This window comes from Urocitellus parryii, chromosome 3 (assembly GCF_045843805.1).
Source record: "Urocitellus parryii isolate mUroPar1 chromosome 3, mUroPar1.hap1, whole genome shotgun sequence".
Classification (NCBI taxonomy): domain Eukaryota; kingdom Metazoa; phylum Chordata; class Mammalia; order Rodentia; family Sciuridae; genus Urocitellus; species Urocitellus parryii.
In genome coordinates, this window is record NC_135533.1 from 197874660 (window position 1) to 197891996 (window position 17337).

The 17337-nt window shown below is 44.1% G+C and overlaps 1 protein-coding gene across 4 annotated transcripts in view; it reads left to right on the top strand.

The window, feature by feature from the left end:
• LOC144253679 (trafficking kinesin-binding protein 1) overlaps positions 1-17337 on the top strand; it is a 115870-nt gene that overhangs the window by 71275 nt on the left and 27258 nt on the right. For all 4 annotated transcript variants that reach the window (XM_077796277.1, XM_077796278.1, XM_077796279.1 and 1 more), the window contains exons 3-10: positions 290-366; positions 6235-6351; positions 9141-9241; positions 10099-10207; positions 12170-12248; positions 13202-13332; positions 14805-14879; positions 15576-15713. In XM_077796277.1, the coding sequence (XP_077652403.1) occupies positions 316-366; positions 6235-6351; positions 9141-9241; positions 10099-10207; positions 12170-12248; positions 13202-13332; positions 14805-14879; positions 15576-15713 (801 nt within the window). In that variant the 5' untranslated portion in view covers positions 290-315. The remainder of the gene's footprint in view (positions 1-289; positions 367-6234; positions 6352-9140; positions 9242-10098; positions 10208-12169; positions 12249-13201; positions 13333-14804; positions 14880-15575; positions 15714-17337) is intronic.

Sequence of the window (17337 nt, forward strand, 5' to 3'; positions counted from 1 at the left end):
TCTGTATGAGGCCAGACCCTCTTTCATTGCCACCACCAGACCTCACCTTGAAGTCAGGGCTTCATAGGAACTCCATGACAACTCTCCCTGTCACAAACCTGGGCTTCCTCACTGGAACTGGGACATGAGACCCCTGGGGTGCTGAGTACAGTGTGGGTTGAACCCAGCAAAATCCATTATCCTTCATGCCTAATAAGCAGAGACAATTTCAGGGCCAGTGTTTTACATGTACCATTTGTTGGGTGGGGTTGTGGCACCACAGTCTCACTGTGACTTCTGTTTCTTACAGTTTTATGTGCTGAAAGAGTTGGCCAGATGACTAAGACATACAATGACATAGATGCTGTTACTCGACTTCTTGAGGAGGTAAGTATTCAGGGGAAGACAAAAAGGTTGCTTATAATTGATCGATCGTAATTTATATTGATTCGTGCGAACGTTACTATTTCAGCAGGAGTCCTAGAGATTGGGCCTCCTTGGGGTATAATTTAATGGCTTTACTTTTTGAACTAGTAGTTATGTAGCTGACCTTGGTAGCTGCAGTTTTCTGCAAGTGTTTTAGGTTTTTAAAGGAACATATCATTGACACAAAATATGGTAGCATTCAGATACTTGCTAGAATACCCAGTTTAATATTTGAGAACCACTAAAATATATTTTAAATCCCAAATGTCAGAAAAATACATGATTATCCCTGTCTTTCTAACATATTTTAAGTTTTTGCTTATATCAGGCTAGTGTGATATTACAGTGTCAGTGTGGGAAGAAGTAAAATAAGCGTGGCAAGGAAAATCTAGAGAAGTTGCTTAGGATTAGGCAACTACTTGAGGACTGGTTCTCAGTTTCTTCTGAGCATTCCATTGGCAGAGAATTGAGGTCCGAAGGCCTCAGAAAAAGGAGCGTGACACGCGCATCCATAGGCCTCTCCCAGGCTGGAGCAGGTAGGGTTTTAGCTAGTATTTGCTAAGTGCCCCAAATATCCCAGCACCACTGAATCCAGCCTTTAGTGAACAGGTGCTGGCTTTTAGATCTGTGTTTCTGCTCTAGACTCCAGAATGACTTTGGGCTCATGACTGTTCATTCACATCTTCCCTGGAAAAAGAGTAGAAGGGATGGAGACTGAAATCATTTTTTGGGGCACTGGGAAGACAAGGTTGAAACCTGGGTGGGACCTGGGCCAGTATGGGGGGGGACCCAAAGCTTCTGCAGTGACTCTCTGTTCTCCCTGTTTCATGTCTCTGTCTTCCTGTGTTTCTCCCTTCTGCACAACCAGCCTCCCACACCTGCCCTGCAACACACCCCTGTCTCGTTCTCTTGAAGGGGAAGTTGCAAACTCTTCAGGGCCATATAAATGATGGTCAGGGTTTGTTTCTGTGTGACTGGGCATGGGGGAAAGCATTTTGAGGCCCTGACCTTGTGCCTTGTGGTGGCATCCAGAATTGTAGCCATCTTGGTGGTGGCATTGGCCATGTGGCAGGTTCACATGGTTGGGCCCAGGGGACTTTTTAAACCTTAGATATAATAAATCTTTGATAAAATATCTGTTTCTTACTATTTGGGATAAAACTGAACTGAGAGCTGAGTGTTTTCTACAGGCCATCTCATTAATTCTGTAGTAGCTTTCAGAAGTTGATACTGCTGTTTCCTCCATTTTACATGGAAGGAGCCGGAATCCAATGGGACAGGCACCAGGATTACTTGGCAGATTCCCAGCCCTGCCCCTTACCCCCCCTTGCCTAGTGGGACTGTCACTCTTGACAGTTTTGTTTGCTGGCCCATTTAGTCTTTGTTAATACAGTTGTCCGTGGGACACTTACTTGGAAAATGTGACCAGGGCACTGCAGCCTCTGGGTGTGCACTGCCAAGGTCCTTGCTGAGGCTTGTCTGAGCTGGCAGTGCTGTGTAGGTAAATGCTCCACAGGGCATGACCCTGCTCTCTGCTAGGACATGCAAGGACCACTTTTATTTTTTCTTTTTACTTTCTCTCTCTCTCTCTCTCTCTCTCTCTCTCTCTCTCTCTCTCTCTCTCTCTCTCTTGTGTGTGTGTGTGTTGAGGAGGGCTCATGGTTTTGGAGGTCTCAGTCCCTAGATGGCTGACTGGGCCCCAGGTGAGGCAGACCATCATGGTGGAAAGGTATAGAGGAAGAAGCAGCTCCTTGGTCACAAGAAAGTAGAGAGAGCACAGATCATTTCTAAGGAGCCAAGGACATAAGTTTTTTTTATGTAGATACTTAGTATCAAGAATTCATTTTCCAGAGGCTGGGCATATAGCTCAGTTGGTAGATTACTTGCCCTGCATGCACAAGGCCCTGGGTTCAATCCCCAGCACCACAAGAGGGAAAAACAAACAAATAAATAAGTAATTCACTTTCCCTCTAGTTTATTTCCTGACTGAATGTTGCTATGTGAAGAATATAGTCTCATATTTTTAAAAATTGAGTTGCTAGAAAGAATATTGGTAGGGTAATTTCTTCACATGAGTGTTTCATTGTGGCTTCTTTTATTTTTAAAGAGTTATCATGTTTTTAGTTTTTTTTAATATATTTTTTTTTAGTTGTTGATGGACCTTTATTTTATTTGCTTATTTATATGTGGTGCTGGGAATCTAACGCAGTGCCTCACGTGTACAAGGCAAGCGCTCTACCGCTGAGCTACAACTCCAGCCCCGGGTTATCAAGTTTTTATCTCTGTGTTTTATATATAGCAACACCATTTTGTTCTTGCCCTGATAAAAATCCCAGACGAATTTACTGCCTTTCTCTGGAAGCAGTCGGGTTAAAGTCTAGCTGCACAAGTCATGTGACAGCTGCACCCTGCTGTGCTTTTCACTGGCCTTTGCCTCTGTTTCCTCTGCTCATTTGTGTTGGTTTGCATGCCAGCCACATGCAGGCTGGTGCCAGGGAGTCGCACAGGATGCTGAAGCACAGCCCTTGAATGTGGACTGTGCTCCTGGTTTAAGGGGACAAGGCTGCTGCAGCTCACCCTGGCTCCCTGCTGTTGGGAATATACCTTTGGGTAGAGCTTGTCTCGTCCCCAGTTCTGAGAGAGAGAGAGAGAGAGAGAGAGAGAGAGAGAGAGAGAGAGAGAGAGAAAGAGAGGTGTTCCACTGTCCCCTTAGTCATGCTTTTATCCTAAAATTAGTGAATGGGATGAGTCAGCTGCTACAAGAGGGAGGCAGGCTGTTCCTTCTCTAGTGGGTGCACTGTCAGTGCAGGGTTTTGTTGGAAGACCAAAGGCTGAGTCCAAGCAGCAGTCTTCAAAAGCAAAACAAAGCAAAGCATAGCCAAAGGGAGGGAGCAGGCAGTTAGAGCAAGCTCCACCTTGCCTCATTTCCCACGTGGTAAGAGGATTAGGTTTTCCTAATAATTTACTACTTCCAAGGGCCTAAATTATTTGTAGTCTCTTATTCTCTTATGGTTTAATCCACTAGTCATTTCCTAGCTGTTTCCTGAATTTAGAAGCAAACATTTGTCATATGATAATTGGTAGTAAGAAATGGGAGCTTTTTTTTTTCCCCATCTTGTGATTCCCTCCAAGGAAACTCAACCAGCCTGATGCATTAGTAAAACTAGAGCAAAAAAGACCAGAGATGCTATAATAATTTTGGAAGTGTTTTTCATTTCATTTTTCAAATATTCATAAATATTTTTTTTCTGTAACTTCCTGCTTTTTTTTTTTTTTTTTTTTTTTTTTTTTTTTTTTTTACCAGCAGAGAATGTTCTTTGTGATGACTGTAGAGATAAGGTTTCCTGTGTGCAGATGCCAGCCCTCCATGGGGCCAGGAGAGGCTGGAGGCCCCAGGGCTGGGGTTGGAGGTGTGAATGCAGGGCAAAAGCCTTCCTTGTTGAGCTACCACTTCACTTGTTTCCCCCCCCCACACACACACACCCTGCCTGTTTCCATTGCTCTTGGGTGGTGGCCCTCAATGCCCTAGGAAACCATCCCTCCTTCTTTGGGTTCCCTGGCAGTGCCTTGCCTAACCTGCCTTCAGCATTGTAATTTTTGCTCAATTTGTCTGCAGGGAAACGTGCAGACAAAATGTGGCTGAGGTGTGCAAAGGGTCTGTGCTTGCTGGGGCTCAGCAGCCTGGAAAGCAGTGCAGAGCAGGGAGCCAGAGAGTGAGCTGATGGGCGTTAATTAAGCACCGTTGGGCACTCAGTCTAAGAGCTTGTTCTAGCAGAGAAATTTAATAGACTCAAGTTAGATTTATGGAGACTTTGCTTCACAGAGAAGTGTCCTTTGTACTGCAGTTTTAGCCAAATGCAAAAGAGCTGAAACCCACTTGGACTGGGTACTGAGACACTGGAATTCTGCACCTATTCCCTTGCACACAGTTCTTTGAATTCTTTCCCTTAGATACCAAGTAAACACAACTGTTGAGTCTGAGAATTGACAAAGAGATGTGAGATAAGGAAGCTTCCTGGTAGATGCTGTGGCCAGCAGGAATAAATGCACAGAGATGAGCATCTAGATGGATTGGGCAGAGCCACCATGTCCCCTTGGCTGCATGGGAGGGTCCTTTCCACATGTGCTGAGTCTCTAGGTGGTAAGGGAACAGTGGTAAGGGAACTATTTCTAAGATGCTAGAAATAAAAACTGTATTTTCCTTTTGTCATACAACTTAGTCATAAAGCTAGATTTTTTTTTTTTCCAAGGTGCTCTCAGCTAGCCTGCCCCCTTCCTTACCCTCCATTTAACAGACAAGGGAATTGGGCCACTGGGATGTTCAAACTGTTGTACTCAACTTAGAGTAGCATGGCTCACCTGGGAGCAGTTAAACTGGTGACCAGTGCCTGCTGTAAGAAACACAGCTTAGGGACCAGGATGTGGCTCAGGGGTAGAGTGAGTTCTTAGCATGCTCCAGGCCCTGGGTTCCATCCCCAGCACCAAAGAAAAGAGAAAAGGAATGTGTCTTAGGTTTTTGTCCCGATACTCATACAGGTAAACATGTGATAAACAAAAGTTTAAACATGAAATAGTGCCCTTATCATGTGCATGCACTCTGGTATTTTTCAGTTTTGTGCTATTGTTTTGAATTCAAAACAAAATGCTGGTAACTGAATGATGACTAAAATGATATTTCAGCCCACCTAGGGGTCATAAGATGTGTTTCGGAACAACTAACCCACAGTGTTCCTGATGCTGGTGAAGCCAAAGCCATTTGCCTCAGGCCACGTGGGTGGTTAATAAGTGGGTGTTGGAGCATAACCTGGGACTCCTCTCCAGCTTTGTTTCTTCTCCCCCAAACTACAATGTTTCCATGCTTTTAAAATACTGGTGAACAGAATAATTAGTGTAAGACTGCTACAGAAGTGTGGTTTCCCAGAGCCCCCTCTTCTCATCATCCCCTGTCCCCACCTAGCAGTGACAGGTGGAGTATGACCATAGAGGCAAGGATGGATGCTGTGGGGATCATGAGTGTGCACTCAGGGAAGCCATCTGTCCATCATCCAGGACATCTTTCTTCTCTCATAGACAGTCCTGTCTTTATGTGCCACACTGGATTTTCCAGTGTGTGCTGCTCTGTCTAATTGAGGTCATTGACCAAACCATTAGAAAATCCTGTGTCTGAGCACATTGCCTCTAAAGTAGGGCAAATGTGTGCATCATCTCTGCATTTTGAAAGACTGTTGTTTGTTTTTAATAAAGCCTACATAACCTCTCCTAAGCAAAACACAAAATAGCAAAACAAAACAGATGTAGTTGTGTCTCAGAGTGACTTTAAATGTTTTTGTTTCATATGAGGCAAAAATAAGGAACTCAGTGCATTCCAGCCTGGTAAATGGTACAGAGGCTGCCCCCCTGTGCCAGATCTCAGCTGCATTGTGAGAGCATTTTAGAACTTCTTCATTCCTCTTACAAAGAGTTATTGGTGTTTCCATGTGCTGAGCCCTGGCATTACAGCAGCCCAGTGGCAGGTGGAGAGAAGCTTTATCAATGATTGCACAAACACCAAAAGCAGTTGTGCAGAAGTGTCTTTGGAAGCATTTTTCCCACTGTGGGAACAAAGATTTTTTTTCATCACATCTTCAGGCTTCCCTTTGGTTGCTTCATGTCTGCGTAGCTCTCGTACATACGTGGGCAGAGTTTACTCCTCTTAAATGCTGACACTGATGGTGACACTTTTGTTATTTCTGGATGCCCTTGTTTTCCTCACTTGACATCAAGCCCTAATGGCTCCTTGAGGACATGGGGGTATTTTTGAATCCTCCTTCTCCCTCTTGCCTTTTGTAGAAAGAACGGGATTTGGAGTTGGCTGCGCGGATCGGCCAGTCGTTGTTGAAGAAGAACAAGACCTTAACTGAGAGGAACGAGCTGCTAGAGGAGCAAGTGGAACACATCAGGGAGGAGGTGAGGCACGATGGGCGTAGGAGCAAGGTGGAGGGAGATGGGTTGGAGAAGCCACCCTGAGGGAGCACCCAGACCTGAGCCAGGGCTCCTGTCAGAAGTGGCCTCCTGGAGGCCAGAAGCTGGTGTCCTGTAGCTCTTTCTTCACACATCATGGACGGGTCTCTCAGGGTAGGCACAGTCCTTAGTTAGTAGGCCTATAGTACCCTGTCACGTAAGCAGGCTGGGCAGCAGGGACCGGTCACAGTCCTCACCTTCTCAAAGTGCAGACTCCAACCTCAGAGCTGCTCCATGCTCAGCAGAAGCACATACAGGCCAACACAACAGCAAGTGAGCAGAAGGTGGCTGGGCCAGAGAAGGCCACCTCCTGCTGCAGGGGAGGGTGGTGACTGGCATTCATCCTTGTAATGTAATATCATATGTATAGGAAAAAAAATTAGCCTATTGTTTTCATGGAAAAAACCCTGTTATTTTCATGATGCCCATCTTGGCTGGTGACTGTCAATGGCTACAGGAAGGGCACGAAATGTTTTGACTTATCAGACTTATCCTAAGAGGATGAGGAGGATCCACACCTGTTTTCTGAAGCCATGTGGTGTGGCCAGGAGGAAGGAAGCAATGGAGTCAGCCAGAGCTTCTGGAACAGGAGCAGGAAGCTGAGAGTCAGGCCCTTGTTTCCTGTCACCCTATTTCCACAGTGAATTTTGACTGTGAAATTTTGACAGTTTTTTTTTTTTTTTTTTTTTTTGACAGGAAGCTTCTCTCTTATTTTTCTATCAGGAACTTCCTTATTGGGAGTGTGCGTCCTTACCCATGTCCCTAAGATGTAATCAAATTTTCTTCTCACTGAAACGATTCCCAACCTGGGTTTAATGGCAATTTTAATAAGATGAAGTTGAGTTGTCATACTATATGAAAAGATTTAATCCCAGGCTATCTTTAAAGATGGTGAAGTAGAATACTGTTGTGTTCTAGGAGAAATAAAGTCGACCCCTGTCTTCCCTGCCCCTAGCATCGTGACCAGAAGTCCTCCCTTCTCTTAGGTGACCATGAAGAAAGTGTGGGCGTTAGCCTGGGACCCTTCTTACAATTTTTCATTTTTTAATTGGTACATTATATTTATACTTAATGGTGATATTTTTTGTTAACACATTCTTACATGCAAACAGTATAACACTATAATTTGGACAATATCATTTTCCAGTATTTCCCTTTCCCCTTTTCTCCTTCCTCCCCTTGGTCCCTTACCCTTTCCTCTACTGATCTCCCTTAGATTTATGTGAGATTTCTATCCACTTTCTTTTCTTTTTTCCTCTCTAGCTTCCACATATGAAAGAAAACATAAAGCCCTTGACCTTCTGAGTTTGGCTTATTTCACTTATCATGTTCTCTAGTTCCATTCATTTTCATGCAAATGAAATATTTTCATTACTCTTCATAGCTGAATAAAACTCCACAGTATAAATATACCACGTTTTAAAAAATCATTCCTTGTCCATTTATTGATGGACATTTAGGCTGCTTCTATAGTTTTCAGACTGCAATTTTGTTGCTGCTGTTGTTGTTGAAACGAGAGATTGAACCCAGGGGTACTCTAACACTGATCTATATCCCCAGACCTTTTTATTTCTTAAATTTTGAGACAGAGTCTCATTAAGTTGCCCAGGCTGGGCTTGAACTTGTGATCCTTCTGCCCTCAGCCTCCCTAGTAGGCCACCTCACTTCTTCTGGGCAGAGGAACATGCCACTCAGGAACCAATAAATCAAATTACCGTTCTTTCATGGAATTCCTTACCACATACAAAGAATATCCTATTCTCTGGGATTGGAAATGTTTTGTCCCCCTGCCTTGGAAAAGCTTTGAATTTACAAAGTATAGCATGTTCCTCTTTGACACATCATTGAATGATCAGTCTAGGTGTTGAAGCCTTTGTGTATATAATAAATTGGCTTCTCCTCGGGAGAAACAATTCACTCCCTGTGTTGGGTCGGAAATTGGACTTAACCATAGACCTCACATCAAGTTCTAAATAAGAAAGAAAACAGAGTTGCACTACTCTTTTTAGTACTGATTTCATGTTCATCAGTACTAAATATTGGAAGGGCAAATGAAGAGTTTTATAGCAAAAGTTTTTTTACTTTAAAACCTGAAATAAATCTCCATGATTTGCAAAACCACCATAGCAGTAGTTGTGTGATCAGTTCTTGATAGTTGCTCTTTTCCTCCTGTATCTGAAATTTCTGTCTAGTGATTGTTGAGCACAGAGCAAGGACTGACCGAGAGTGGCCAGGAGCCCCATGAAAGTGTATCAGTCACCAGGTGGGGCTGTGTGGGCTTCCAGGTAGAGTGGCCTAGCTGCTTACGGCAGCCCACCAGAGCTGGCATCTCGATGATCCTGTTCTGAGTTGGATTTGGTTCCAGCAGAAGTGAAAGGCCTCTTCTTTCATTTGGTAATGTGTCCAGCTGGTCATCTAACTACTTCCAAAGCCCAGAAGTAATCTCATGTCCTCCATCATCATTCTAGAGCCTTCGTGTCCATTTTCTATACCAAAATTAAAATTATTAATTTAGAGAAGGAGATTTCTGCCTTCAAGCAATGGATTCTGTTTTTCTTAAGTGGGATCAGACTCAACTCTTAGAAACCCCTGTTTTGTTGAGTAGCACATAACCAACCGATTAGTGTCTTCATTTTCAATGGGAAGTTTGTCTCTAAGTAGTAAGTATTTGAGTACAAGGAGGACACTATCACCTCTTAGAAAGCAAAAGGTGGGCCTGGCTCTTGTCTGTGCAGGTTTCTCAGCTCCGCCATGAGCTGTCCATGAAGGATGAGCTGCTCCAATTCTACACCAGTGCTGCGGAGGAGAGCGAGCCGGAGTCTGTCTGCTCAACCCCGTAAGTCACCTGGGGGCTGTGTTTCTGGAGGCCAGGGCACAGGCTGCTGTTGATGTCATTGGAGTCACCTAGGCAGGGTCACCTCCACCAGCAGCACAGGTCAGCCTTCCCCAGAATAAGCATCTCTAAGAGCCTCAGATGGATTGATTTGTACTATTTTTGTGGGACATAGAAGGGCAGGTTTTAAATTTTCCTCTTACTGGGTCTTATTGCTTACTTGTCAGGTCAGTTGATTTGCCCTGGCGTGTTAACAGGTTAAAAAAAAAAAAAAAAAAAAAGGTGGGCTTTGCTGTTAAAGGAACACAGGGTTCTGAAGCTGGAGGTGCCGTGGCAGGTCCTTGGGACAGAAGGTGTGGGGGCTGTTCTGAAAGTCAGCAGAGCCCCGTGTGGAACTCTAGAGCCTGATGGCCTGAATTCAATCTTAGCTCTGCGACTTAACCTGCATGCTCCTGGCCAGGTTACTTAATTTTTGTGCTGTTTCCTCATTAGTAAAATGGAGCTACTAATAGCAGTTAAGTCATAGAGTTCTAGCATCGAGTTAATACATGCAAAATACTTAAAGCAGTTCTTAGAACATAGAAGTGCATCCTGAATATCAAATAATTGTGTTGGCTTTCCAGAATTGTGTTGGCTTTGTGTAGATCCCATCCCTCTGAATTCTGAGGTAATGTAGCAACTGCAAATTGTGGACAGAGGGGTGTACACTGGGGTGCTATTTTCCTGGGCATTAGGGAGCAGTCTAATTGCAAGCCTCACAAACTTTCTTTGAGGCAGCCCTTCTGGGTCTCCAGGTGGGCTGGCTAGGTAGTGGAGGAGACATCACCCTCCCCAGATGGTAAGCGCATTTTCTCTCCCAGGCTGAAGAGGAATGAGTCATCCTCCTCAGTCCAGAATTACTTTCATTTGGATTCTCTTCAAAAGAAGCTGAAGGACCTAGAAGAGGAGAACGTCGTACTTCGATCCGAGGTGAAGTGCACTCCCTCCCTGTCCTTGTCACCCACTGGAAGGGTGGTGGCCCTGTTTGTTGTATCTGGCGAGAATAGCCACAGTTATAGTGCTGTCCTCAGAGGCCACCATCTCTGGCAGAACCACGGAGCCTGGGCTTGCTGGGCATACTCAGCAGACAGGCCTCACCCCTGCAACTGGGACACTGCCTTCCCAGGTGCTGAATCCTGCAGCATGTGGACTGAGAAGATGTGCAGATCTCTCCTCCTTCACCATAGGGTCTTTCCACGGTGTTCTTCAGCTCTGGTCTCAATGTGTAGGAAACGACTGAGAGTGGGGGTGAAGCCAGTTTTCATGTTACTGTAGTCAGATGGGCTCCAAAGAAACAGTGCCTCCAGAGCCTGGAGACATGTTCCTTGAACAGTTGACTTAAAAAGGTTGAGCTGAGGCAACTTGGAAACTCTGCTTTAGAGAGTTCCCTTTATTGGCAAGGTACTACGCTGGCACTTTGCGTATGTTATTATTATAACTTTTAATCTTCTACAACAAGGCTGCAAGTTGCTTACTTTGATTCTCATTTATAGTGAGAAAACCAGGCTCCAGGCTGCTAAGTGTTTTGATATCTCGGGGTCCCACAGTCTGTAGTAAGTGACAAAGCCAAGATTTGGACATTTATGTGACTCTCAGCCCACACTTTTCCTCTTCACCTACTGCCCTTCTCTAAAAACATGGATGCATAAAAATTTAGTACTGTTTGTCTTAATTGGCAGTGGGTTTGTGTTCTCTAGCCAGAGGGATGATGTCAGGTTCAGGCTGTGTGTCCACCTAAGCTGGCCCTAGACTCCCTTGAGCCCCTTCAGTGGGGCAGACTGTCTGTCACCTTGAAATTGCCGCGCATTGGAAAGAACCTAACAAGATGGTTTTCTGGAAGACCTATTCTTGTAGACTTCACCTCTTCCAGCTCTTCACTTCCTAATGAAAACAACCCTGAGTGGCCAAGATTGCCCCATTGTGCTCTGCCAGCCAGTGGCTTAGCCAATTACAGGCTCAGTGTTTCCCATTCTGAGTCTAGCACTGCCGTTCCAGCCCTTGGGAGATGCCCCAGTTCTGAGTACCCAGCAATCCCACCCTCTGTCAGAATCTTACCTAAAATCAGTGAGGGAATCTGATCCCAATCTATAGATTCTCACTGTCCTGCCTTTGTTCTCAGAAATGTAGTATCTCTCTCTCCACAGCCAGGATCAGAGGGCTCTGAGACACCTTTTCTCAAACTGCATCATTTTCACTGATCCTTCAGATCTCTTCCTGGAGGAAGCTGACCAGGGTCCTGGGACGGCTCTTGGGTCTCTAAATTTTCTGTATTGGACCATATGCTGAACACAGCAGGTTTAACTCCAACTCAGAACCTCATAGTTCAGTGCCTGGCACAGAGTAGTGATAGAGTGTACATTAGCTTCATATGATGTGTGCTTATCCTTGTCCTTAGGATCTCCACACCTGTTTTTTTTTTTTTTTTTAATGGTACTGGAGATTGGACTCAGGGCTTTATGCATGTTAAGCAACCACTCTACTTCTGAGCTACAGCCCTAGTCCTGTGGTTTTCCTTAGGATGCCTGCCATAGGCAGGGCAGGGTCTTAGGCACTGTGAGAGCCACAGCAGTGTCTGTATCTATGAGCTGGACAGACAAATGAACAGGCAGACCCTCCTGCAGAATCTTACAGAGCTTGCTGTGTGGCCTTTGGGTGCTGGCTTTGTGTAGCGCCATCTAGTGGTATGTGTTTTTCAATTTTCTGCTTTGAGAGTGTCCCTTTAACTAAGTAGGAAATGTTTTGTACTTGAGGGCCTAACTAATGACACGTGAAGAGATACTGACCAGCACTTCCCAGACTCGGGTTTGCCCCTGCTCTATGCCTCGCCCTCACGCGCATGGCAAGTCACAGTGCAGTGTGAGTGCTGGGTCCTGACCCGAGCCTTTTCTACAGGCCTGCCAGCTAAAGACAGAAACCATCACCTACGAAGAGAAGGAGCAGCAGCTGGTCAACGACTGTGTGAAGGAGCTGAGTATGTCCCCTGCCCACTCACTCCCAACCCCCACCCCAGCTTCTACTTCCTTGTATCTCCCATTGTCATGACCCAATGGCTTTGTATCGTCCTTGATGAAGAGCAGGCTCCCTGACCTTGTGTGGCACCCCCTCCCCATTTGTGAATTGGGTTCTAGGCCATTAACCATATATTATCTCAGTTTCTTCTGAAAGGGATATTTAATATTGGTTTTCTGCTGGGATATTAGAATTATTAAATGCCAAAGTTAGGCTCAGATACAGAAATCTGGCTTGAGAATATGAAGAAAACTGCTTTTTAGTGATTTGATTTGTGAAAATTGAGGCCCGAGTTCTCAGTTTTGCAAATAAGTACCCCCCTACCATTTTCTCCATTGTAAGTTTGCAAGGTAAGATAAAAGGGCAAATAGAATCTTTTGCATTTCATCAAAATACTAAGCAAATGAACCACACCCCATGTTTAAGTCTTATAAAATGGGTTATGTCTGAATAGGAATGAAAACCAAAGGGAATTGTAGTATGCATCAGCAACTGAGATTTCTAGAACAAGGTGCATGTAGCAGGGCTTCCTGTTGGTGACATGGATCCATTCATGTGTGGAATGTTGAGATTTGGCCAGATGTACCATGTTTGGGGTGTCTCCTCCTGGCTGACTCCCAGTCCCTGCCTGATTGGCTCTGAGGAGACAGACTTGATCAGTGGGGTTAGGCCCTTGCACTGAGCCCAGGATGACAGGCCATGGGAAGATCATGTTCCTTCTCATGACTGACTGAGTCCTGAGAAGCCACTTTGCTTCACCATGGAAGAACACAGTCACTATGCATCCCTTCATCTTGTACCCTCTGTACTCCTCCCCATAAAGATGGGTTTTCATGTGTGAACCACCAGGAAACCACTCTCTCTGGTCTGTGTGTGTAGTTTTCTCTCTTACTCTTTGTCATTTCTTTGTCAAAGGGGATGCCAACGTGCAGATTGCCAGCATCTCAGAGGAGCTGGCCAAGAAGACTGAAGATGCTGCCCGCCAGCAAGAGGAGATCACGCACCTGCTGTCACAGATCGTCGACTTGCAGAAAAAGGCAAAAGCTGTAAGGCTTCTGTCACTCTGGCTAACACCACAGTGGTTGTGCCAAGATGAGAAGGGGCCATTACTCTAGAAGAGTGTGTGCTGCCCCTTTGGAGAAAAAGCTTAGTGGATTCAGTAATAAAATGTCTTGTGGCCCTGAGTTGGCAAAGGGTCTTTTCATAACCTCTTACCTCCTGAGAATAATCTACAGATTAATAGAATTCATCAAAAAAGGTGCTGCAGGAATTCATTAGAAGCTAATATACTGGTCACAGTAATTATGCTTGACAATAGCCTGTGGTTGTTCAGTCCTTAGTGCAATCCCAGCACCCAAATTTACATCAGCAGGAATTGGGTTACTAGAGTGGAGCAGCCTTCCATGAGTACATTCTCCTCTGAGTGTGACATTCCTAGATGTGACCATACTAATTAATTAGAGAAGTAACATTCCTCCAGAGGCCAGAGGCCAGGGTAATGAGAGTTACTGTACTTACAAAACAAGAAATTTTTCTCTTCCTGCCCAATTCTACTTTCTTCTACTTCTGCCACTCTATGTTTTCCTTCCTCTTCTTTCCTTAATGGGAGGTGGTATTATTATTATTATTATTATTATTATTATTATTATTATTATTTCTCAGTACTTTTATATGATGTGCTCAGGGCATGTATTTGAAAGTGTCTAAGTTACCAGTTCCCTAGAATCTAAATTGAGACCTGATGAAGCACAGTGCCCTTCATCCAGAGGTCTCCACTTTGAGGTAGATTCAGTACTTTGATGAGCTTTGGGGGTAAGGATTGGGGTTCACTCTGTGGTCATGAAGAGTTATATAGATGATGTTGGGTAGTCAAAGGGTGGACTATTGTAGACATTACTTGTTGTGTGTCCATTCCTCATTTATTGTAATTAAATGGATTTCAATTCTTATTTTTTAATGAGGTCAACTAAGATAATTTACAATGCAGTTATGACTGTCCTTGTGGTAGTTCTGGCCAATGAGAAATCCCATGGGAGGACATTATTTAGAAAATAAAATAAAATAAAAGGTGCGGTTGATGTGAAGTTCTGAACTTTAATTTAATCACCTGCCTAGTATTTGTTTGGACTCAGTGCACCAAGTAGGTTGTGCAGTAGAAGTAGCCCCTTGAGGATTAAGTGAAATGGCAAAAAACAGTTTTGTTTCCCATATGAAACCTTTGCTGTGAGAGGCTAAATAATTTTGGAAAAATGAAAAGGGGGAAGAAAGAAGCAGAGAGAGAAAAAGAAGAAAGATGGAAGGAAGGAGAGAGACTGGCTTCTAGAAAGCAGCCTTTACATTGGAGGTAGGGAGTGGAAATTGGACTGTAAGGCCTTCAAAATTATATAAGACAAAATTTTACTCCAGTTTGAGATACACATTTCATTGTAGAAAGGGGATGGGGTCCTAATGGATCAGGTAATGAGGGGAAGAGTTGGGCTTATCTGGTGTCTACTTACGTGTCTTTGCTGTGTTTTAGTGTGCAGTGGAAAATGAGGAACTTGTCCAACACCTGGGAGCTGCCAAGGATGCCCAGCGGCAGCTCACGGCTGAGGTGGGTGTGTCTCCCTTACCTCTTGAGGGCTTTTGGTTCCAGTGAAGGTAGAGCATATTCCCTTGACAGGCTTTGGTCATGTCCATGGTAACAACTATTTTTATTGTTGGTGTTGTTGTTTGTACTAGGGGTTGAATCCAGAAGTGCTTAACCACTGAGCCACATCCCCAGCCCTTTTTACTTTTCATTTTGAGACAGGATCTCGCTAAGTTGCTGAGGAACAACTGTTTTTATATTGACTTTAATATAGCTTTCACCTTGGTTCTGCGCCTGCTGCCCCTGTTGCTGGTTGTGAGCACAGGGAGACCATGCTCCACACCAGCCCAGGGCCTGGCACCTGCTAAATCTTGGCTCTGTAAATGCTCACCAGTGTAAACCATGCAACATATGGCTTGAGAGGAGCCTGTTCAAGGATATGCCTTGAAGCAGGGTGTGCTGGTTTGCTTTTCGTTCCTTTAAGGTTGTTTTATCCATGTTGCTCATTGTTGGTATTTTAGGAGATTTTTGAGACTGTAGACTCTAAGTAAAAGTCAAAGAAAAACCAATCTTGAGAGTTTTTGCTATTTGGCCAGCAGGGCAGCTGTTCCACACTGGAGGCCTGGTTAGATTGCATGTGTGTTTCTGGCTCTTGTGGGGGGCATGCGCCCGACTACTCATGAGGTCCTGACCCTCTGCATCTTTCCTGGTCTTCTGTAGCTGCGTGAGCTGGAGGACAAGTACGCAGAGTGCATGGAGATGCTTCACGAAGCGCAGGAAGAGCTGAAGAACCTCAGGAACAAAACCATGCCCAACACCACGTCCCGGCGCTACCACTCGCTGGGCCTGTTTCCCATGGTGAGCTGGTGCTTTCTTCCCAGCACCCCTCTTCCCACCCACAGGGAGGCTTGTCGGGTAGGATGGCCGTGGTGCCTGATATTGTGAGCACTGGAGTTGGGCGTTTATGCTTAGCCTCTTATTTCACAGTCAAGGGCAAGTGAGGCCAGTAGATGTCTTCTTAACTGCATAAGACAGATTGTTGCTTTATTTTCCATCCCTCTAAATCTGTTGTCTTTCCTACTCCTGCCATTAAAACATAAATTTACTATGAACTTGGTTTACTTAGATGTATTTTCTACATGACTTTTTTTCTGACCTTATTAGAGTATGTGTTATTTCTTTTGGCTCCAAAAGTACATTCCAGAATTCTTAAAGTGCCATACAGTTCTGTTGGATCTCTGTATACTTATGAATCATTCTCTTGGTGACTTTCAGTGTCTGTGATCTCTAAACAACTTTTCTTGTTTTGTTATTTTTTTTTCATACTATTTTCACACAACCTTATTTCTTTAGCCCCACTTAATTTGTTTCATGTTGGGGCTTTAGGGGGAATGTGTTAGAGAAGGGGATTTTTCAGGAGGTTAATCTCTCTGGACAGTATTAGGGTTAAGCTCCTTGTTTGGTCATTTCTACATGGCATTTGGTTACAGGGAAATCAGCTTACTTATTTTATCTTCTATCAGTATAAATCCCTGGAAGGGGAGAGGAATGTCTTATTAGTAATATTCTTCTCTCCCTTCCTCTCTTTAATACTCTGTACCAAACACAACAATTTGTATATTTTAGTATTGTGGATCCTTAATAGATGCTGAATTATGGTGGGTGGGTGGAATGGATGGGTGGACAGATGATGAATGGATGGATGGATGGACAGATGGATGATGGCTGGCTGGCTGGTGGGCTGAATGGATAGATGATGGCTGAAGGAAGCACAGATGGATGAAAGGATGATTGATGGATAGAAGGCCTAAAGAACAAACTATCAAGAACTTCTTTATATTCAGTCTTCATTTTCATGATTTGATGAAATACCAAATTCTCTCTGAGGTGAGAAGAGATTTGGAAAGAAGCTCATCTCAATGAGATAAAAATAGATGACTATATAAGTTTGTAAAACCAATTCCCTTCTGGTTTTGGTCCCCCTTTTCTTGAGCTTTTTCCCTTTATTCTCCCATTGCTGACCCTGGAGGACACTATCCTGCCATTCCCCGCTCTGTTGGGTCTTCTTCCTAAATCCCGATCTCTCTTCTTTGCTTTTACATAGTAGAGTCAGACTAGACCTTTCTCTCCCTTTCTTTCTTTCTCTTTTTTTAAAAATATTTTTTAGTTGTTGATGGATCTTTTATTTATTTATTTATTTATATGTGGTTCTGAGAATCAAACCCAGTGCCTCACACATGCTAGGCACAACCTCAGACCCTTTCTCCCTTTCTCTCTTAAAAACTTGATTGAGGGGCTGGGGCTGGGGTTCAGTGGTAAAGCGCTTGCCTGGCACGTGTGAGGCACTGGGTTCGATCCTCAGTACCACATAAAAATAAATAAAGGTATTGTATTCATCTGCAACTAAAAAGAATAAAAATTTAAAAAAAAACCCAACTTGATTGACATGTAAGGGAAACCAAAAAGAAAAATGTTAAGAGTC